Source organism: Microcaecilia unicolor, chromosome 2, assembly GCF_901765095.1.
Source record: "Microcaecilia unicolor chromosome 2, aMicUni1.1, whole genome shotgun sequence".
Classification (NCBI taxonomy): Eukaryota; Metazoa; Chordata; class Amphibia; order Gymnophiona; family Siphonopidae; genus Microcaecilia; species Microcaecilia unicolor.
Window position 1 is genome coordinate 350129607 of NC_044032.1, and position 24284 is coordinate 350153890.

At 45.1% G+C, this 24284-nt stretch overlaps 1 protein-coding gene across 2 annotated transcripts in view; it reads left to right on the forward strand.

Annotated features, from left to right (window-relative positions):
* Window positions 1–24284, forward strand: part of NCBP1 (nuclear cap binding protein subunit 1) — a 293702-nt gene that overhangs the window by 194717 nt on the left and 74701 nt on the right. For both annotated transcript variants that reach the window (XM_030194457.1, XM_030194458.1), the window contains one exon: window positions 15729–15851. In XM_030194457.1, the coding sequence (XP_030050317.1) occupies window positions 15729–15851 (123 nt within the window). The remainder of the gene's footprint in view (window positions 1–15728; window positions 15852–24284) is intronic.

The window sequence follows — 24284 nt, forward strand, 5'->3', positions numbered from 1 at the left end:
TAAGAAAACGGCGCTGCCGGTGGAAGTTGGCACTGCCCTGAAGGATGCCCAAGACAGGAGAATGGAGGCGGCCTTAAAGTCGTCCTTTGAGGTGGCCGCTCTGAGTTTGCAAGCCTCGGTTTGCGGCTCCTACGTGGCTAGGGCGTGCCTGACTGTTTTGCAGCGGGCTTCCCCCTCGGACCTTCCTGGAGGGCGGAGTGGCCTACTTGGCAGACTTGCTGTATGATGTCTTGAGAGCCTCGGCCAAGGGCATGGCTCAGACAGTCTCTGCACGGCGGTGGCTCTGACTTAAGCACTGGTCTGCTGACCATGCCTCTAAATCTCGCCAAGTTGCCTTTTAAAGGCAAGCTGCTCTTTGGGGACGAGCTGGATAAGATCGTGACGGAGCTTGGCACGTCCAAGGGCAAGAGGTTGCCGGAGGTCAGGGCACGGGCCGGCAGTGCCCGTCCTGGTTCCTCTAAGGGCCGATTCCAGGAAGCCCGTCGGTATCGCCCGGGCAAGTCGGCCTCCTCTGCCTCAGCTTCCTTCAAACGGAACTTCTCCCCCAAGCAGCATTCCTTTCGTAGGGACTGCCGTCCCGGGGGTTCGTCCTCCGGCCCGTCCCCAGGGTCATGTACCCAATGACGGGGATCTGGTTCATGGCCCAGTGCAGATAGGAGGAAGGTTGTCCTCGTTTCTGGGCGAGTGGACCAGGGTAACTTCAGACGCTTGGGTTCTGGAAGTCATCAGAGACGGCTACAAGCTAGAGTTCTGCCGACCCCTAAGAGACGGGTTTGTAAACTCTCCTTGCAAGTCTCAGGTCAAAGCAGCTGCCGTGCAGCAGACTTTGAGCAACCTGATCCGCCTGGGCGCGGTGGTACCGGTGCCAGTAGATCAGCTTGGCATGGGGTGCTACTCCATTTACTTTGTGGTGCCAAAGAAAGAAGGATCTGCTCAGCCTATTCTCGACCTCAAGGGAGTCAATCAGGCCTTGAAAGTTCGGCACTTCCGGATGGAGACCCTCCACTCCGTAATATCTGCGGTGAAAAAGGGAAAATTCCTGGCCTCCCTGGACATCAAGGAAGCTTACCTACATATTCCCATCTGGCCGCCTCATCAGCGCTTTCTGCACTTTGCAGTGCTGGGCCGACACTTCCAGTTCAGAGCCCTCCCGTTCGGGTTGGCTACGGCTCCGCGGACCTTCTCCAAAGTAATGGTGGTCATCGCGGCCTTCCTCCGCAAGGAGGGAGTGCAAGTCCATCCCTATCTGGACGACTGGCTGATCCGAGCCCCTTCCTATGTGGAGTGCGGGAGAGCTACAGACAGGGTCATTGCTCTTCTGAACTCCCTGGGATGGATCATCAACTGGGAGAAAAGCCAGCTGCGCCCGACTCAGTCCCTGGAGTATCTGGGAGTTCGATTCGACACCCAAGTGGGCAGAGTGTTCCTGCCGGACAACCGGAGCGTCAAGCTTCAGACCCAGGTGGGCCAGTTCCTAGCCTCCTCTACTCTTCGGGCTTGGGACTATGTGCAGCTGTTGGGCTCCATGACGGCCACGATGGAGGTAGTGCCCTGGGCCAGGGCTCATATGAGACCACTACAGCACTCTCTTCTGCGGTGGTGGACTCCAGTCTCGGAGGATTACGCCATACGCCTTCCTTTGGATCCAGCGGTGCGAAGGGCGCTGAGCTGGTGGCTGAGGCCAGGCAAACTGTCTGCAGGAATGCCCCTTACGACCCTGGAGTGGGTAGTCGTCACGACGGAAGCCTGCTTGACGGGCTGGGGAGCCCACTGCCTGGGACGGACAACACAGGGGCTCTGGTCTCCTACAGAGACGAAATGGTCCATCAACCTCCTGGAGCTCCGAGCCATTCGGTTGGCACTTCTAGAGTTTCTCCCGGTACTGGTGCTGAGGCCTGTATGGGTCCTGTCGGACAATGCCACGGCTGTGGCCTATGTCAATCGCCAGGGAGGTACCAGGAGCGCCCCTCTAGCCAGGGAGGCCATGAAGCTATGCCTGTGGGCAGAAGCGAATCTGGAACAGCTGTCGGCGGCCCACATTGCAGGAGTCATGAATGTCAAGGCGGACTTTCTCAGTCGCCATACCTTGGATCCCGGAGAATGGCAACTGTCTGCTCGGGCGTTCTTGGACATCACGAAAAACCTGAATCTGATGGCGTCCTCGGCCAATTGCCAAGTGCCGTGTTTTTTCAACAGAGGACGGGACCCTCGATCTCTGGGAGTCGATGCTCTTCTCCAGCAGTGGCCGGCACAGGAGCTTCTCTGTGTGTTCCCGCCCTGGCCCATGATGGGCAGAATTCTAGGCCGGGTGGCAAAGCATCCGGGCCAGGTGATCCTGGTGGGTCCGGATTGGCCCAGACGTCCTTGGTACACGGACTTAGACTCTCGGTGGACGGCCCTCTGCGGCTGCCAGCGGAGCGGGGCCTCTTACATCAGGATCCCGTGGTGATGGAGGATCCCTCCCCCTTTGGTCTTACGGCCTGGCTCTTGAGCGGAAGCGGCTGAGGAAGAAGGACTTCTCCGTCAAGGTCATCGCCACTATGCTGAGAGCGAGGAAGCGCTCTACTTCCACCACTTACGCCAGGGTTTGGCGTACCTTTGCCTCGTGGTGCGAGGCAGGCTCTGTATCGCCCTTCACTGCTCCAATATCTTCAGTGTTGGCGTTCCTGCAAGAGGGGCTGGAGAAAGGCCTGTCGCTCAGTTCGCTGAAAGTCCAGGTGGCATCTCTAGCTTGCTTCAGGGGTCGTCTGAAGGGGGCTTCCCTGGCTTCACAGCCGGATGTGGTACGCTTTCTCAAAGGAGTTAATCACCTGCGCCCCCCTCTGCACTCGATAGTGCCAACGTGGAATCTCAATCTGGTGCTACGGACCTTGCAGAAGCCGCCTTTCGAGCCCTTGCCAAGGGCATCGCTGAAGGACCTGACGTTGAAAGCAGTCTTCCTGGTGGCTATCACATCAGCCAGAAGAGTTTCCGAGCTCCAGGCGCTCTCGTGTAGAGAACCGTTCCTGCGATTCACTGAGGCAGGAGTATCGATTCACCCAGTGTCTTCCTTCCTGCCCAAGATTGTTTCTCGATTCCATGTGAATCAGCAGCTTCACCTACCCTCCTTTCGTAGGGAAGATTACCCAGAGGAATACCCTGCGCTCAAATACCTGGATGTTAGACGGGTCATCATCAGATACTTGGAAGTGACCAATGATTTCCGGAAGTCGGATCATCTGTTCGTGCTCTTCGCAGGCCCTCGTAAGGGTCTGCAGGCATCTAAGCCTACGGTGGCACGTTGGGTCAAGGAGACGATTGCGTCAGCTTATGTGGCGGCAGGGAAGATTCCGCCTATTCAGCTGAAGGCACACTCTACTAGAGCACAAGCAGCCTCGATGGCGGAGTCCAGATCTGTCTCCTTGGAAGAGATTTGCAGAGCGGCTACTTGGTCGTCGGCTCATACCTTCTCACGACATTACCTCTTGGATGTGGCTGCTCGGTACGAGGCCCAGTTTGGGGCTTCAGTTTTGCGTTCAGGGATTTCCATGTCCCGCCCTGGGTGAGTACTGCTTCGGTACATCCCACCAGTCTATGGATTGATCGGCTTGATGATAGGGAAGGTAAAATTATGTATCATACTTGATAATTTTCTTTCCCTTAATCATAGCCGATCAATCCATAGCCCCTCCCAGATATCTGTATTGTTTGTGTTCTGGTTATATTTCGGGTTCAAGTTCAGTCTTCATTTCCTGTTCACGAGGACTTCGTGTTCAAGTTCTTCCAATTGAAGTCTCTTCGAGTTGAGACGATTTTGTGTTACAGTGAGCTGCTGCTTCCTCTCCCCCCATTTCGGCGGTGGCTGGATTGATAACTAAATTATGCCAGCGCTCCCTCCCGCTTCGTGTGGCTGTAGGGTAGCTTTGTATCCCTTCCGCTTCGGCGGTGTTAGGGTAAGCCAGCTCCTCCCGCGGTTGCGGTAGCAGGATAAGCCAGTTCCCCCCGCGTCGGCGGGTGTGGTTTCCCGCCCACCGCCCCAGCGGTGGTGCGCTGGAATATTTCCCCTCCCCCGCTTCTGCGGTGGTGAGCTGGGCAGAGTGTCTCTTTGTGGGTGTAATTCTCTAAGTGCTAAGTCCTGCGGATGGAGCTTTGATATCGACATATTGGGGAATTTCCGGCAGCACATGACCACATATAGGGAGGCAAAAGATTGCTCTCTATCTCCACCTGCTGGTAGATGGACACAACCCACCAGTCTATGGATTGATCGGCTATGATTAAGGGAAAGAAAATTATCAGGTATGATACATAATTTTACCTTAATGGGACAGACTCAACATGGATTCAACCAAGGGAAATCTTGTTTTACCAATTTGCTTAATTTCTTTGAAGACATGAATAAATATGTGCATAAAGGTGAGCCAGTTGATGTAGTATATCTAGATTTTCAGAATTGTTTTGGCAAAGTTCCTCACAAGAGACTCCTGAGAAAATTAAAAAGCCATGGGATAGGAGGCAATGTTTTTCTGTGGATTAGCAACTGGTTAATAAATAGAAAACAAGAGGGTAGGGTTAAATACCTATTTCTCTCAATGGAGGAAGCTGAATAGTGGAGCTCCCCAGGGATCTATACTGGGATTGGTGCTTTTTAACATATTCTATAAATGATCTGAAAATAAGAACAAGCGAGATGATTACATTTGCAAGTATTCAAAGTTGTTAAAATGCATACGGACTGTGAAAAATTGCAGGAAGACCTTAGGATTTTAGACTTGACATCCAAATGGCAGATGAAACTTAATGTGGGACAAATGTTAACTGATGCACACTGGGAAGAATAATCCATATCAGTTACTTGATGTTAGGCTTCACTTTAGGAGTTGGTACCCTAGAAAAAGATCTTTGTGTCATCATGGACAATAAGCTGAAATCTTCTGCTCGGTGTGTAGCAGCGGACAAAAAAGCAAAGAGAATGCTAGGAATTATTAAGAAAGGGTAGAAAATGAGTCTAAGCATATTATATTATCTCTGAATCGCATCGTGGTGCGAATTCATATTGAATATTTTGTGCAGTTCTGGTTGCAGTATCTCAAAAGACAGCGGAATTAGAAAAGGTTCAAAGAAGGATAAACAAAATGATTAAGGGATGGAACTCCTCTCATGAGGAAAGGTTTAAGATGTTAGGGCTCTTCAGCTTGAAAATGAGTGACTTGGGGGATGAGTGGAATAGAACAGATAAATGTGACTTGATTGATTACTCTTTCAAAAAGTACAGAGAATAGGGGCACTCAGTTACATGGTAATACTTTTAAAACAAACAGAAGAAAATATTTTTTCACTTAATGAATAGTTAAGCAATGAAACTCATTGCCCGGACATTATGGTAACAAGCATTTATGGTATTTGGGTTTTAAAATGATTTGGACACATTCCTGAGTTGCAGGACCTGGCAAATATGGACCAAAGTTTATGCTGCTTTGAAATAATATCTGAAGTGTGGATTACATGTGGATGTTAGCCAAGCTCTGTTTTTAGCTTTATAGGCAGGGGTCTAGCCCCTACATGGCACATCTCTAAATCGAAGGTTACAGCACCTGCTATGATTTTCTAAATCTTTAAACGTGTTTGCCTATGATATGCTCTCCCGTTTCTACTCTTCTAGTAGTTTCTCCAATTGGTCAATCACCTGAGCATGCTCTTTAGCCTCCTGAGTCTCTTCGGTCTGCCTCCCAAGTTCTGCAAGATCAGCTTGCAAGTCTGCCCTTAGTGCCGCCAATTCAGTGCAGACCACCATCATATCGAGTTTATATCCAGAAGCCATCTTCCACCTGGTCCTGCATGCCTCCATGCTGTACTGCTTTGGAGGTTGATATCATGGGTGGCTCACACCACAGCAGGAGAGAGCTTGCAATTCAGCCTCTCTCTTTGACTGCCATGCCAGATCAGACTGGGACTTCAAAGCTCTCACAACTGCTGTCTGGAGTGGCTTATATTGTCTGTCTCAACTGATAAGTTAGGTTAAATAAATGGGATCTTCCCAGAATCTAGGCACCCATTTCGCTCAGGTGATATCACTTTCCCCTACCTCATTTTTTTTTTTTTTTGCTTTGGGAGCGGCACTTATTCTCAGCATAGAGTGTTTAAGCCCCAATGGAAGCACAGTCAGGTGTTTTCCCTACTTCATTTTTAATTAATGGCAGCCCTGTTCGGGTACTTGTAATTTTTGCCACTGGGCCCTTCAACTCTTAAAAAAAAAAAAAAAAAGCTACTACTATGCAGAAATTGGAGAGTTATGCAGCCTTCCTCAGGAATCTGAGGAACCTCCTTTGGTTTCTGCATCTATTGGTCAGGTCTCGGAGGATAATCACTTCTGTTTCTGTGTATCCTTTGCAAAACAAGTTTTTGCCATTGCACTCTTTCTTTGCAAGTTATGGAAGATTTTTTTTTTTCAGAATTTTTTTGCCTTTACATAAAGCTTTCTTACATAGTCAGCATAGGCGCCCAGTAGAAGAGGCTTGGGGAGGCAACTGCTGCCCCCACCCCACGAGCTGCAGACTTCCCCGTCTGCCCTTAGCTGCCATTTCCTGCCTTTTTCCAGCCCCCCCCCCCGCTCCCCCTGTCAATCATCTTACATCACGTCTGCCCACCCTCGTTCCCTTCCTGCCCTCACCGTATCTTAAAATATTGTAATTTTCCTGGAGCAGGTGGCACCATCATTAGAAGTAGCAGCAGGCTCCAGCCTTCCCTCGCATGGCTCCGCCCTCTTCTGACGTATTTCCTGTTTCCGCGAGGGCAGAACCATGCGAGGGAAGGCTGGAGCCTGCTGCTGCTTCTAATGCCGGTGGCTGGAGCAGAAAGAATCTAAGAGTTGCGAACTGAACGGGCGGGCGGGGGACGACACGAACATTCTGCTTGCAGTGGACGGCTGGGCTCACCTCTCCTCCCTGGTGATGATGCTATAGTGATGCGGTGAATGCTTCCGCAGTGGCTAAGGTGCGTCTCTGTCGTGCCGGTGCTATCTTTCTGTGTCGTGCCAGGGTTGGTGGCATAGTGTCTCTTGTGCTCAGCGACCTTTGCCACAGAAGCGCTAGTTTCATTTTAATTAAAAAGCAGGATAGGATTGGGGGGGGGGGGGGGTACGCCTGCTGCAGCAGCAGCTGCAGAGAGGTTTTTCACAAAAAACTGCTTTCTTCCTACTTCGATGAGTCCTGGTATTCGTCTTTGGCCCTTCAGGGGCGTGGTTTCATTAGTGCATGTAGGCGTTTTCTATTCACTAGATCTTTAAGGACAGGCTGAGCCGAAAGAACAGATTTTCACCACTACTGGAAGTTGCTAGTTTCAGATCAGGAGCTTTAGTACAAATGAACGCAGGGGGAGAGGAGGGTTGCTGGACATGGGTGGATGGAGGGGAGGGAAGAGTGAGGAAGGAGATGATATGAGGGAAAAGGAAGAGAGAAAAACTGCACATGGAGGAAGAAAATAGGCAGAAGCTGGATCCACTGGACAGTCAAGTCTGTGGAGGACCCAGCTTTTACTTACGGCTGTAGGGCAAGAAATGAAGAAGAAAGGCGGAAAGTAAAGAAATAAATGGAAAGGAAGCCCTGGAAACGGAGTTAAGAGGACAAATAGTAGCAGAATCGGATACTGGGCCAGCATGATCAGAAAAACAAAGTCACCAGACAACAAAGGTAGAAAAGATAATTTTATTTTCATTATAGTGTTTGGAATATGTCCACTTTGAGAATTAGGTGTTCAACATTAAAAGTTTATATTTATTTACTTATTTATGGCATTTTATCCCACATTAAACATGAATTAGGGTGTTTTGTGGCTCTACATGAGAATTGTGATATTATGATCCCTTGTTTCATATTGTTGACGGTCTACATTTTCCGTATGGGTGGTATATTGGTGTATTAGGTTCTGCCCAGTGTAATATTTATGGTACCGTAAGTTTCTGAGTGTGTTTTTGCACAAAGTTGTGCATTGTGTTTTGCAGTTGAGTGATTGTGGTTAGTATATGCTTTGAGCAGCCACTTTATTCTTTGACATATGATACATATCTAATATTTAAATTTAATAAAAGGTATTAATTGTGACTTATTTTTATTTATTTTTTCTGTTATCAGACAATTATGGATTTAAGCTCCACCCCCAACCCTGCCCCCTTTAGCCTCCCCAAACAGTTGGGCCACCGACTGCCTATGATACTCAGGGTCATGCAGCACATATTAAGAGAAGTTCAAGCTCCCTAAAGTAGGTGATTTAGTGACAGTGGTCACCAAGAAGTCACTATTCTTGTTGAAGGAAGTATGACGGTGAAGGATTTGCAGGATAAGAGGTGAGAATCCTTGCTTAAACAATTGAAGTTGTGGCTTTCTGAATTACCACAGAACAGTGGGTTCTGGATGTGATACAAAGAGGTGGCAAGTCGCCATGTTCCAGACATTTTTATGATGTCTTTTGTTTGGGCTCTGGAATAAAGTGGCAATTCAGCAGCACATGTGATTAGTGTTCTTAGGAGACCATAATATATTTTTGTTCAGTTTATGGAATTACATTGGTTCCCCGTTGTCTGTCGTACTTATTGCTACATAAGTATTGCCATACTGGGAAAGACCAAAGGTCCATCAAGCCCAGCATCCTGTTTCCAACAGTGGCCAATCCAGGTCACAAATACCTGGCAAGATCCCAAAAAAGTACGGTCAGCTGGGTATTTACCGGGGGTTGAGTCCAGGCCATTGATGAAGTTTTTGATGTCAGTGTTGTGCTCTGGGATGAATACCATCTGGTCCAGGAGATTTGCTACTCTTCAGTTTGTAGAACTGCCCCATTACATCCTCTAGGTTTACAGAGAATTGATTAAGTTTCTCCGACTCGTCAGCTTCGAATACCATTTCTGGCACCGGTATCCCCCCAAATCTTCCTCGGTGAAGACTGAAGCAAAGAATTCATTTTATCTCTCCGCTACAGCTTTGTCTTCCCTGATCGCCCCTTTTACTCCTCAGTCATCTAGCGGTCCAACCGATTCTTTTGCCGGCTTCCTGCTTTTAATATACCAAAAGTTTGAAAATTTACCATCCACCTAGAATGTTGAGGTCAAGGAAAATATCTTTTGAATGTACATTCATTTCATCAGGTTCGTCTAGAGGAGAATCGTGCACGAATGTTTTTTTCATAACTGGACCCTCTTTGTAGAACGGTCTTCCTCTAGAGTTATGCCAGTTGTCATCTTTGTGCATGTTTAAGAAACAGTTAAAAATATATTTGTTTCAGGAAGCTTTTTTAAAGAGCTAATTAACATATGTGGTAGATAAGTGAGTGAGGTTGTATTATTTGGTACAGTAACTTTGTAATTTGTATATGATTTTTATATCTTGTCTTTTTATTTATATATTTTTTTATGTAACCTGCTTAGATTGATTGGGTAATGCGGGGGATATAAGTTTGATAGATATAATTTGATAAATAAAATTCAGATCCACTTTGGACAACTTGCTCACCTTGAGAGCAATAGTTTTGAGGCCCACAGAGAAGAGAGGAAGTGTAAGGTATTTCACACGCTTCATAATTCTAAAGAAGGCAAGTTCTTTGCATCCAACTTTCAACCTCAGGAGGGTGAATCAAGCTGTCAGTTTTCCACTTTTGAATGGAAACCTTGATCTGTCATCTTAATCTGTCATCTCTGCAGTAAAACGAGGAGAGATCCTTACAGCTCTAGACCTCAAGGAGCATATGTTCACATACACATCTGAGGACCTCATCGGAGATTCTTTGGATTTCCAGTTTCAGGCTTTATCTTTTGTCCTAGCTATGACTCCTTGAACCTTTTCCAAGGCAGTGGTAATGGCCACTGAAGCCTTGTGGAAAGAAGGTATTTTTGTTCATCCATATGTAGATGATTGACTCATTAGTGCAAAGTCGGAAGAAGAGAGTCAAGCTACCATTTGGGTGATCCAGTTTCTTCAGTTTTAACAAGAGCAAGTTAATAGTACAATCTGGAAGCCTACTTCAGTTTTCTAGGAAGAGAATTCTTGCCCTCTCAGTGGATGCTTAAGTTACAGTCTCAGATGTGGATTATTATCAAGTGGCCCCTCTAGCTTGGAATTATTTGCAGGTTCTTGGATCAGTGGCAGCAGCTCTAGATCCTTCCCAATACAAAAAAGGAGTTTCAGACTTAATGGTACTTAGCTTTAAAGATTAGCTATTGATTATTACATGCAAATAGTCCAGTTCCTGCAGTGGCCAGCATTTTGCCAAGCTGCTTCAGGGAATCTCCGGACTTATAGGTAACTAAAAAAAACAATGGTACAGAAAACTGGTATTGGAGTTTTACGTTCACTGGCCACTGGTTTGAATGTTGGCTCTTTAGTTTCCTGTTCTTTTGTGAATTTCAGTCTTTTGTGAGTTCATGCTTTGCTGTTCCCATTGTAACTGTTCTGACTGGATGTGAGTGTTGCTGTGTATTTTCAGAAGTCTTATACCATGGTTTCCCAGACTCTGGGTTGCAGCCTCAAACGGGGTCACGACCTTGGTGGAGGGTCATGACTTGGGTAGATCCTCTATAAGAGATCATTGATGTGCACTTTGGGGGGGGGGGGGGGGGGGTAAATGTACATTCTGTGGCTGCATCAAAGGGGTTGCAGTCCCAGGAACTGGGCAGTGATCTGATCTGAGAGGAAGAAAAAAGTAACAACTGCAAGATACATAAGTACATAAGCACCGCCATACTGGGAAAAGACCAAGGGTCCATCAAGCCCAGCATCCTGTCTCCGACAGTGGCCAATCCAGGCTTCAAGAACCCGGCAAAACCCCAAAAACAAAACAAAAATTTAAATTAATAATGTTCAATGGACTTTTCCCTCAGGAATCTGTCCAAACCCTCTTTAAATTCCGTAAGGCCAGCTGCTGTCACTACATTTTCCGGCAACGAGTTCCAGAGTCTGTCTACACGCTGAGTAAAGAAAAATGTTCTCCTGTTTGTTTTAAATCTACTATATTCTAGCTTCATCTTGTGTCCCCTGGTTTTGTTGTTGTTTGAAAGTGTAAACAAACGCTTCACATCTGTCCGCTCTACTCCACTCATTATCTTGTAGACTTCTATCATATCACCCTTCAGCCGCCTTTTCTCCAAGCTGAAGAGCCCTAACCTTCTCAGTCTTTCCTCATAAGGAAGTCGTTCCATCCCTTTTATCATTTTCGTCGCCCTATGTACCCTGTTTCCCCGAAAATAAGACAGTGTCTTATATTAATTTTTGCTCCCAAAGATGCGCTAGGTCTTATTTTCAGGGGATGTCTTATTTTCGGGGAAACACGGTAACATGATTGGATTATTGCAGTTCTTTACTCCAAGGCTTACCTCAATATCAGCTGCAGAGGCTACAAGCTGTTCAAAATACCATACAACAGTAAAATTGCAGCTTCTTAGAGAAAATGGCCACTGCAACTTTTAGCAGTAGCTTCCTAGAATTTCAGCAGCCTTTTTAATTTCACAGCAGCAGGACAAGAAGTCAGCATTAAGTAAATTAAGGAGAAGCCTTGATACAGCTTGGTGAAACATGAGTCAGCACAACAATCCCCCTACAACAAAAAAGGAGACTGAGCAATACAGTGCACAGAAACTCCATTTACCTACCGTAAGATAAGTACAGCATTCTAAGTAAGCTTAGTCCTTAGGGTTCCTAATTCCCCCTTCCCCCCCCATGTACCTTCTGTTGGGACACTCACCCAGTTTTAAAGATGTCAGGAGACTGCCGAACGTCTGTGGGGAAGGGCAGCGGCGGCTTGACTTCAGCCTTTCCTTTCAATGTCGTGCCCTCGCGGAAACAGGAAATACCTCATCAGAGGAAGGCGGGACACTGACGGGAGAGACTGGACTCGAGCTGCCGCAGCGACTTAAAATAACAGCTGATCTTTAAACGCAGGGCGGCGTGTCCGGAACGCAATAGAAGGTAATATGTCGGGGAGTTGAGGGCGGGCTCAGCCGGGGGGGGGGGGGGGGGGGGGGCGGGAGCCAGAAGATACAATTTGGAGCTAGGTCTTATTTTCGGGGGAGGCCTTATATTTAGCAATTCAGCAAAACCTCTACTAGGTCTTATTTTCAGGGGATGTCTTATTTTCGGGGAAACAGGGTATGTATTAAAATGATGATAGCCACGCTTCCTAAAGGAAAGGTTCATAGACCATTATTAAAATGGACTTGGGGAAAATTCACTGCTTATTTCTGGGATAAGCAGCATAAAATGTTTTGTATTTTTTTGGGGGATCTTGCCAGGTATTTGTGACCTGGATTGGCCACTGTTGGAAACAGGATGCTGGGCTTGATGGACCTTTACATAAGGTCTGACCCAGTATGGCAATGCTTATGTACTTATGTTAGTAATTGTGGATAGCAAGCAAAGCAAAGACTGATTGAACATTTGAAGAGATGCAAAGGGAATAGGCTATTTCAGTGGTTCCCAAACTTTTTCATTCATGGCACCCTTAGTGTCTTAAGTAATTTATTGAGCCCCGCCGCCCTGCATCCCCCTCCTCTCACTCCAGCACACCTCTCCTCCCTGAAAGTTTCAGCACACCTTTCCATTCCTGTAGCCCCCTCCTCCCAGAAAGTCCAGCACACCTCTCCGTTCCCTGCAGATACCCTCCTCCCAGAAAGTCTAGAACACATCTCCCTTCCCTGCAGCCCCTCTCCTCCCAGATAGTCTATATGACCTCCTCCTCCCATAAGTCCAGCACCTCTCCCTTCCATGCAGACCCCCTCCTCCCAGAAAGTCCAGCACATCTCACCATTTTCTGCAGCCTGTCTCCTCTCAGATAGTCCAGCACATCTCTCCCTTCCCTGCAGCCCCCTCCGTTTTCCATGTCCAGCAACCTCTTCATTTCCTGCAGACACCCTCCTCCCAGAAAGTCTAGCACACATCTCCCTTCCTTGCAGCCCGTTTCCTCTCAGTCGAGCACATCTCTACCTGCCATGCAGCCCTCTCCTCCCAGAAAGTCCAGCACACTAGGATTCTCTAGTTTATTGCACTATTACTGATCAGCTGTGTTGAAGACACTGAAAGGTGGTCATGACCAGGTCAAGAAAAATCATTGGGTTGGAATTGAAAAAGATCTGTTAACGGCTTTTTTTTTCTATTTTTGAATCATTCCATAGAGAGAGAAGAAGTAGGGAAGGCAGACTTGATTTAACCACCCTATGCTGGAACCTCTTAGTATGGAGAGCAAGCAGAAGAAGATGATGGGGATTATAGGATATTTACATCTGCAGAGTTGTCTAAGGGATCATATGCCCTTTACAACAGCATGTCTCAAGATTCTTAGAGATGGTCTAGAGTGGCTGGGATTGAGGCAGTTATGAGATCTTACTATGCAAAAAATCTTTTTATACAAATTATTTTCAAGTTGAGGATCTCCTGATAAGGCAGTGAGCCGAGCAGGGACTTACATTAAGACTTTACTAAATTCGAAGTTACCCTACTTTACGGAAATCACTATTTAAAAAAAATTCTTTCATATATTGGTACATGCACCATCAGTCACAGATTACATGTAGCTGCAATATATGTTAACAGTGCAGCTTTACTGGACATCTACTAAGGAGGCAAATGGTCTACACAAATGGCATCAGGAGAGGAGATGTTAGAGATGATGTAGAAGGATAAGCAGTTTCGACCATTTGTGGTGGGATCCCAGGAGACAATTTTTCTGGAACATTGGATGGGACTACATAAAGGGGTGAACAGAAATTGATTGGAGATCATCTTTAGAAATGCACATATAAGGTGTACGTACCTCCTATGATATTAGCTTGGGAAGACAAACTGGTACTGAATTTGTTGTTAGTGGTTAAAATGACCTGTAACCAGGACTTGGAAAAATAAGGGGCTCTCCATGTGTTACTGGAGGAGCATTTGTGAATAACAGCAAATATAAAAAAAATCACAGCCTCATTGTGGGGGACTTATGCATTATGTGAAAAAAAGATGTAGTTTGGCAGAAATTGGATAGAAAGTACAAAAATGTGGGGCATGCCTGCAGTAGTCATATAGAGTAGAGAATGACACTGGGACGGGGACCTGCAGTAACCTTGGGAATGGGGGCAGGGTGGGGACAGATCCCACAGGGATGGGGCGGGGATGGGGACAGAACCCATGGGCATGGGGACAAACTTTGTCCCCATCTCATTTTCTACTTTGAAGCCTCTTAATGAACTGGACTGTCATTTATGTTTGAGCAATGCAGACAATGATATTTTGATTTTTTTTTTTGGAAAAACAAGTAAACATGCTGGCCACAACTAGCAAAATTTGCATGGGGGATCCTGTACATCCTGCTACCAGCACATCTTCTAAGAAGACATCTTCTATTGCAGGAAAAACTATGGAAGACAGGAGAGTTAGACTGAATCCTGAAGTTGTTCATGACTTCTTATTTATCCACAGATTTTAAAAAACATAACAGTGCTTCACAGGGCGTATTTCTCCCCTCTAGGGCATACAGAACGGGTTGTATTTTGTACCCCTGGATATTTTAACAGGGTGGATTAGGATTCCTTGGGGTAGTAAAAAATCAGCTATTAGGGTTGGAAGGGTAGAGGGTAGTGGTGAGGAGGGGTTATTATAGCTGCTCGTTGTTGTTATTTTCTATTTGTAATTTATACACAATATTATTATTATTATTATTTGTTACATTTGTTTCCCACATATTTGCAGGCTCAATGTGGTTTACATAATACTGTGAAGGCATTCGCCAAATCCGGTACAGCATGTTGTTCCTTTTTATACTTTAATAAAAAGATTTAAATATTAAATCATAATTGGTCAAGGCTTCCATAGATGAGGATGAGGACAGAGCCCATGGGGATGGGACGAGGACAGAGCCTGCGGGGATGGGGGCGGGGACGGAGACAGGGCCTGCGGGGATGGGGACAAATTATGTCCCTGTGTCATTGTCTGATATAGAGAATTTGGTTAGGCCATTGGCAGGGCACAGCTGAAGATGTATTTGGGGGAAGAGGTTAAATGGTAGGGTGCTTTTGGGTGGGTGAGGGCAGTTTTTTTACCTGTTAGAAGTTGCAGCTAAGGGGAAGATTGTACGCAAAGTTTGTGTTTGGTTCCTTTTCTCACTTGTCCAATTACTATGGAACTGTATAGTTGTTTAATCAACATGAATAATTTATTTTAAAAATATCTAAACAATACCGGGCAAGGAAACTGGTTTGGAAGATGTGGTGTGGTAAGAAATTAGAAAACTGTTAGTTTCTTCACGCTGTATGTATATATTTGTAGGTTTGTAGTCATCCATAGAGTGTGAGACTGTTGCCTAATACTACAGCATACTATATTTGTAAAAAGGAGTTAACAACCTATGATTTTATATATATTTTTAGCATTATAAAAAACTACTGCCTTAAAATGAAGCCACCTAAAACTGCAGATAAATTACCTCTGTTATCCTGCATATTTTGAAGGGATCCATTGAAGCCTGACTTGGCTTATATTTGTTATGTGGATGATTTCAACATATTGGCATTCACAGCTCTAGCATGCTGTGGCTAATTGTTCTGTTCACATGCATCTGAAAGTAATACACAGACTAGTTGGCACATAAACCTTTGGATTATTAAAGCACGCACCTGGATTTATTAGTAATATCACTGATCAAAAGAAAACCTTATTTTCTATCATGGTTTTTCTCCTGACACTAGCATTCCAATTTTGAACTGTATCTGATCTATTTTGTTTTTTAAGGCTCTCTTCCGGGTTATCCGGTTGCTACCAGTTTGACTAATGCCATCAAAACCAAGGCAACAAATGAAGAAATTTTCACCATTTTAAAAGATGTTCCCAATCCTAACCAGGATGATGAGGATGGTAAGTCAAAATTCAGTTCAAAACAGATCTTGTATACCACTAACATCCCCTGTTCTGGGTTCAGTGTTGTTTATAACATAAGTGGAACATAGGTTGGATCCAATATTATACCGTGTTTCCCCGAAAATAAGACACTGTCTTATATTAAATTTTGCTCCCCAAGACCTGCTAGGTCTTATTTTCAGGGGAGGCCTTATTTTTCGGGGAAACATCGGTGTCACCCCCCCCCCACCGAGATCGCCGGCTCCCCCCCTCGATCGGCGGCTCCCCCTGCCCTCAGTCGCTCCCGGAAGTAACTAACCTCTTAAATGCTTCCTTTCACCATTCATCTTCGCACTCGCCGCAAGCAGCAGGGCAGGCCACTCCTTCCTTCCGTGTCCCGCCCTCGCCTGACGTAACGTAACGTCAGACGAGGGCGGGACACGGAAAGAAGGAGTGGCCAGCCCTGCTGCTTGCGGCGAGTGCGAAGGTGAAAGGAAGCGGTTAAGAGGTTAGTTACTTAGTTCCGGGAGCGACTGAGGGCGGGGGGAGCCGCAGATCAAGGGGGCTAGCCGGCGATCTCGGGTGGGGGGGTGACCCCGATGTTTCCCCGAAAAATAAGGCCTCCCCTGCTAGGTCTTATTTTCGGGGGAGGCCTTATATTTTCAAATTTAAGCAAGACCTCTACTAGGTCTTACTTTCGGAGGATGTCCTATTTTCGGGGAAACACGGTAGGTGGGACATTGGTTGAATTCAATCTTATATACCACTAGAGAGTGCAAGAGTAATAAAGGTATGTCGTGTGATAGTCTTGTTGACAGTTAAGGGACCTAAAGGAATAGTGTTTGCTGTGTAGCAGTCTTTGGAAAATGAAACGTTTTTTTGTCTCTTCCAGAAGCTCAGGTAGTTAGTCTCTGGTGTAATAGCAGGAGGGGAGTGAGTTCCATAAAGAGATTCCGAATACAGGGAAGAGTGAGGTAAAGATCTTCCGAAATCAGATTAGAACAGTGATGCTAAGATCAATTGTTCTTTCAGTAGAATTTGAAAAACTAGACAGAGTTTTAAATTTGATTTTCAGTTATGGGCAGCCAATGTAGTTTAACAAGATATGACAAAATGCTAGTACATCTATTCAGTTTAATAAAGTCTTATAGCTATTTTCTGCATGATCTGCAATTTATTTCTGATATTTGGACTTAATACCAAAAAATAAGACATTACAGTAGTCCAGATGTGGTAGGATCAGCATCTGGATCAACAGAAAGGCTTTTTGATCGAAGAATGACCTGACTAGATATAGTTGTTTCATTTTAAACAATGCTTTCTTCCATAATTGGCTAGTATGGGAGGAAAATATGGAGAAGTTGAGAAAAACCACAAGCTCTTTTTCTTCTGATTCAGCTTCTATGGATAGTGTTGTTGAAGTTGGGACCTCAACTCCTTGATTCTGGAACCACAGGATCTTAGTCTTTTGTGCATTCAGTTTTATTTTATTTGCTAAAGCCCAGGTCTGAATAGCATTCATCCCAGTTGTTACAGATCAGATTAGATCTTGATGTGAAGATGTCAGTGGTAGGAGGAGCATGATGTCGTTCGCACATGATAACAGAAGTTCACCTAATTCCAGGTTTATCAAGCTGAGGGAGGACATAAAGAAGTTAAAATTAGAGAGAGCAGGGCTCCGTGGGGGGACTCCACAATTCAGGAACCAATAGTTGGAATGTTTGTTTTGTTTTACAGAATAGCTTCGGTTTGAAAGGAATTCGTCAAACCACTTAGACAGATCCTGTTATTCCTATCTGATTCAGTTTCTCAAGTAGCATTACATGATTCACTGCATCAAACTCTGCTGAAGTGTCGAACTGAAGTAATAAGATCTGATTCTGCTTACATAAATATTGTTTGACATATGTTAGAACTAGGAGCAGGGTTTCGGTATTGTGTGCAGTTTTGAATCCAAATTGGGACCAGTGCAAAGTAGAAAATTTGTCCAAATATTTGGAAAATTGTTTGCTAACAGCGGATTCCAGCCTTTTCTTAAAGAGGGGTATGCTTGCCACCAGGCAGTAACTTGCTGTTGAGGTTATATCTAAACCTTCAATAGTGGTGTAAGAACGATTTTGTCCATATCTAAAGGAATTGAGCCTGATTCTAGTAGCCCATTAAGGCAATCTGTTAGCCATTGACCAACCTCAGTCGGAATGGCTTGGAACAGGAATTCCGGGCAATGAACAAGGAAGTAGTGTGAGCGTTTCAGTAGCAGTATTTTTATGGCTTCCATTGAAAGTGGTTGAAAAACATCCCATATCTGATCTGCTTTAGTTCCCTGAATTGAACATAAGCCAGAGTCTGCACCTGTCCAGCACAGGGCTCTTCCTCATGCCCTGCACAGTGGAAACACCCGATGTGACTTTCTGGCGCACAAACTTCGAAATCTCCATCTGCCAAAGTGGAGGAGCTGACAGGCTGGAGGGTGCCTGGAGCTGCCCCCTTATGCTTAGGCATGGAAGTAAAAAAGGTAAAGCACTCTTAAGTGCATTAAAATAAAAATCAGGACAGAATTCAGTTTACAGTGTCCTTGCTGGCCGCCGCAATTCTCATTTTTACAAATTATTTTTTCTCTCGTTCTCTTATGTACCCACTTTCTCTGCTTCCTCTCCAGGTTCTTTCCCTTCATTTTCCTCTAATGCCATTGCTTTTGGTCTATTAAATTGCAGATCAGTTCATCATAAAACTAGTACAGTTACTAATGTTGTTACCTTATCTGGTCTATAAAACTTTTATGTCTGACTGAGACCTGGATCAGAGATGGGAAGAGGAGCATTCTTTCACGTTGTTCTCCCCCCCCCCCCCCCCCCCCCCCCACCTCCAATTACTAATTTCTCTCAACTTCATGCCACTCTCATTGTGGAGGCAATGTTGCCATTCTTTTTCATTCAGCACTTCCATTAGTTCATCTCCCTCATCCTTATCCTTAACTCATTATTGCCAGACTTTCATCCTAATTGCCACTACACTTATTCCCCTTCTGTTTACCTCCCTTACCTGATAGTTCTGTTTGGCAGCTTTTGGCTCAGATTTTTTCCAAGGCTATTTTTACTCAATTATCCTAATCTTTTAGTTCTCAGTGATTTTAATTTTCACATTGATGATCCTTGGCATGCTCAGACCAGTGATTTCTCATTCTACTCTTTGACTTAGGTCTCTCCAGTATGATATTTACAACACATTCAGCTGATCATTCTTCAGACTTTATTCCTTTCAGCTACAGCCTTCACTGGTATGCACTCTGATATCCCTGTGCTTCCTATTTCATTGATAAGCCATTCCTTCGTAACCCTCCAGCTGAACATCCCTACTTTTTCTGTCTGTGCACCTCATTCTTTAATCCGTTTCTATAAATTTTTGGTAATTGATCCATTAGCTTTTTGACACCTGGGTAATTTTACTTTTCTTCCAGTTGATGAACAAGCTTCCCTTTGGAAACTGTATTCTTTCTATTGCAATTGATACCATTGTTCCCACTATACCTTCTTCATACCTCATGTATTTGCAATAAACCTAGATTACATTGGCCTTACTCTCCACTTAAACTTAAGGCCTGCCATGTAGAAATATGATGGAGAAAATTTAAAACTCCCTTGTCCTTTGCTTCATGTAAAAAAGCACATTGCTTTTATTCTGCCAAAGCCCAGTTAGCAAAAAGGTGGTGCTGTACCACAAAAATAAATACTTAACACAGCGGTGTTACTGGGCTTGATTACTGCAACCCCAACTGCTTCAGAACTAGCCCAAATTTCTCAAGTAAGATTTCCTCTCTAGGGGATTTGTTGCTTCCCTCCCTCTTCAGCTATATCTACCACATCAGATTCAACCTCTACTCACACCCAATCTACCTTCAAGCAGATTTCTCTTAATTCTGTACCAGAAACACTTTCTTTCTATAAAGACTACAGTCTATCTTCATAACCCAATTGAAGTGTACCTTTCAAAAGTCAGTCCTTTTTTTTTTTTTTGTCTGTTTTGAGCTATGCGATTAATTTTGTTAATTGCATAGCTCGAAACTGGGGGAAAAATGGTCTGAGATTTGGAAAAGTGCTCTTCAATTCCTTCTGACTGGCTGCACCTAACCTATCATAGCATAGTTCCTATCGCAATATCTCTCTATATAAAACGCACCGCCAACGTTCTATGAGGCAAACTTACCCAGCATTCCAAGTTACGTTGTCATGGTCCAGATCAGTTTTCCACCATGAGTGCTTGCCCCGCCCTCACGTCACAATGTGATGACATTCTGGGCGGGGTAATGACACTCAACGAATCCCCAGTTCCACTGCCCTCCGACGCTCCACCCCCCCCCCCCCCCCCGACGCACACTGAAAAACAGCGACCTACTCATATCCTCTTCCCCCCCCCCCCCCCCCCCCCCCACGGATTGCAGTCCGAAAAGCTGATCCGCCGCGATCAACACGGAGGGTAAGTCCAGCAACAAGTCCCTTGCCTCACCCTATGCCTGGAACAGTCTTCCTGAATCCCTACGCCAAGCCCCCTCCCTACCCATCTTCAAATCCTTGCTTAAAGCTCACCTCTTCAATGCTGCATTCGGAACCTAACCTTTCGAACATATAGGTTGCCCTAATCTGTCTGACCTATCTGATTAACTGTACATTTGTCTTTTTAGATTGTAAGCTCTTTGAGCAGGGACTGTCCTTCCATGTTAAATTGTACGGCGCTGCGTAACCCTAGTAGCGCTTTAGAAATGTTAAGTAGTAGTAGTAGTAAGGAAAGCGCCTTGTTAGTGCCCGTTTCATTGGCCTCAGAAACGGGTCTTTCTTACTAGTCTCTTATAAACAATAGTATTGCAACTGAAATAGTTTCTCTTGTATAAGGCCATTATACACCCAGTTTATAAACAAAAAAACATTCTTCGATCCTTCCATTCCATCCAATTATTGTCTCATTTCAAACCTTCCATATATGCGACATCTCTGGCATGACTAAAGTAGCGGATGTTGAATGGTTGATTTTTCATATAATGGGTCCATAAGCAGTCTGTAAAAGTTACATGTTTGAACTTCTGAAGTTTTTTGTTTGTTTGTTTTTTCCCCACACAAAAATATAGGGTTTGAACTGTTGCATTACAAATTGTTTGCTGTAACAGAGTTCTTTAAAACCTCGTTTTTTGTTTCTGGTGACTTAGCCACCTTTTCCCAGAGATGGTTACATATCTCTAATATTTCAAAATAGGTTGTTTTCACCTAATCACTACAGCATGTAGAAACCTTGAATGTGTTAGATCCTTGTCAGTCGGGTTTTAGGATAGATCATAACACTTAAACAATTTTATCTTCTTTGCTTAATGAAGTCCATACTATTTTTGAAAATGGAAAAATGTCCCTGCTGCTTTTGATGCTGTAAATCATTCATAATTATTTTTAGGCTAGCAGACATTGATATATCTGACTTAGTTCTTTGTTGATTTGCTTCTTTTCTCCAGTTTGACCTTTTTCTGGCCAACTGCAGGATTCTTCTCCCTCTCACTTCCTCATCACACTGATTCCTATCGGCTTATCTGTCATTTCTTTTGAAGCTAAACTCTTTGCTAAGGTTATGGCGAATCGTCTTGACCAGGTTTTGCCTCATCTGGTAGCAGCTCTCCAGGTGGGGTTTGTAAGATCTCATTTAGTCGCAAAGAACATGCAACAGATATTGAAAGGGTGCATTGCTGTTGCTGGAGATTTGAGCCACGCAATTAACTTTTAAATCTCTGCGTCAGTTTTATTCAGTTTGGGGGCAATATATTCATTCTTTGGCCCCTTGAGCTGGTAGTCATATTCTAAATCAATTGGATGCTCTGTCCGGTGCTCCAAATTGAGGACACCCCCACTTTTTGGGAGGGCGGGGGGTTTTAAAACCATCACTAGACCCTACCTGTCCCTCCAACTACCGCCCCATCTCCCTCCTACCCTTCCTCTCCAAGACACTTGAGCGCGCAGTCCACAGCCGCTGCCTTGATTTTCTCTCCTCTCATGCCATCCTCGATCCGCTTCAATCCGGTTTTCGCCCTCTTCACTCGACAGAAACAGCACTCTCTAAAGTCTGTAATGACCTGTTCCTTGCCAAATCCAGAGGCCACTACTCCATCCTCATCCTCCTCGATCTATCTGCCGCTTTTGACACTGTCAATCATGACTTACTTCTTGCCACACTGTCCTCATTTGGGTTCCAGGGCTCTGTCCTCTCCTGGTTCTCCTCCTATCTCTCCCACCGCACCTTCAAAGTTCACTCTCATGGATCTTCCTCCACCCCCATCCCCTTATCTGTTGGTGTTCCCCAGGGATCGGTCCTTGGACCCCTTCTCTTCTCAATCTACACCTCTTCCCTGGGCTCCCTGATCTCATCTCATGGTTTCCAGTATCATCTCTATGCTGATGACACCCAACTGTATCTCTCCACACCAGACATCACCGCGGAGACCCAGGCAAAGGTATCGGCCTGCTTATCCGACATTGCTGCCTGGATGTCCAACCGCCACCTGAAACTGAACATGTCCAAGACCGAGCTTATCGTCTTTCCACCAAAACCCACTTCTCCTCTTCCTCCACTATCTATCTCAGTTGATAACACCCTCTTCCTCCCCGTCTCATCTGCCCGCAACCTCGGAGTCATCTTTGACTCCTCTCTCTCCTTCTCTGCACATATCCAGCAGATAGCCAAGACCTGTCGCTTCTTCCTCTTTAACATCAGCAAAATTTGCCCTTTCCTCTCTGAACACACCACCCGAACTCTCGTCCACGCTCTCATTACCTCTCGCCTGGACTACTGCAACTTACTCCTCACCGGCCTCCCACTTAGCCATCTATCCCCCCTTCAGTCTGTTCAGAACTCTGCTGCACGTCTCATATTCCGCCAGAACCGATATACTCATATCACCCCTCTCCTCAGGTCACTTCACTGGCTTCCGATCAGATACCGCATTCAATTCAAGCTTCTCCTTCTTACCTATAAATGCACACAGTCTGCTGCCCCTCACTATCTATCGACCCTCATCTCCCCTTACGTTCCCGCCCGTAACCTCCGTTCACAGGATAAATCCCTCCTCTCAGTACCCTTCCCCACCACCGCCAACTCCAGGCTCCGCTCATTCTGCCTCGCCTCACCCTATGCTTGGAACAACCTTCCTGAACCCTTACGCCAAACCCCCTCCCTGCCCATCTTCAAGTCTTTGCTTAAAGCCCACCTCTTCAATGCTGCGTTCGGCACCTAACCCTTACCGTTCGGTGAATCCAGACTGCCCCAATTTGACTGCCCCTATCGGACCGACCGTTCACTTGTCTATTAGATTGTAAGCTCTTTGAGCAGGGACTGTCTCTCTTTGTTAAATTGTACAGCGCTGCGTAACCCTAGTAGCGCTCTAGAAATGTTAAGTAGTAGTAGTTTAAAATATTCTGTATACTTTGCATTTCTTTAGGTAGGTGGTCATAAGAGTATAGACCCTCCGTGTTGCATGCCTTGGCTATGGGTATCATATGAATATGTGGGGTTATGCTTATTGGACGTAGAGTGCCTTTTTTTTTCACATATGTACCTGGTTTGTTCTTTATTTTTGGCTGGGTTGAAGGGATAGTTGGAAGGGCGGATGGGTTTCAACTCTTACTAGGAAACATGGTTGATGAAGGGCTGTATTCAGCTCCTTTGTTCGGCCATTAGCATTTTTGCTTGGTTTAAGTTTTTTGTACTCGTTTGTTTGCATTGACATCAATACAAAAATATGAAGATTAAAATAGTTGTAACATATTGAGGGTGGGGGAGTTTGGTAGGAATTGAGGAGATTAAACTTGTTAAAAGTTTGACACAATTTTCATTCTGTTTATTTTTATATATGCATATTTTATGGTGTGATTTACTGAGTACATATGCAATGTTGGTTGTATGTTGACTGAATTGTCATCAATAAAAATGTTGAAACATAAAAACCCAAACACACCCCACCACCTGCAAAACCTGCAAGTCAAAACACAAATGAGAATCAGTAAGAACCCCCACCAAATACTTAAACAATGGGACAGGACAAAACTGTTTCCCAAACACAGACTGCAAGACAGGGCAGAGATGGTGACCAGCAAGCCTGCAGATCACCATCTTCTCCACGTTCAAGATCAGGCAATGCTGCTGAAACCAACCGGAAACAGCAAACAAACCGTCCTGGAGCGACATATCTAAATCATGAGAGGAACAATAACCCACTATTAAAATATCGTCTGCATAAACGTACTTTTCCACATCATAAGTCTGGATCAAAAGAATCAAAGGCGCCAAAAAGATGTTAAATAAAAGAGTGGTAAAGAAGATCCCTGAGGTGCTCCACACAGAAGATGTTGCAAGGAAGAACACAAGCCCCCAAGACGAGAAAGACTGAAACCTACTGACATCACTGTAAAAATTGTTCACTGA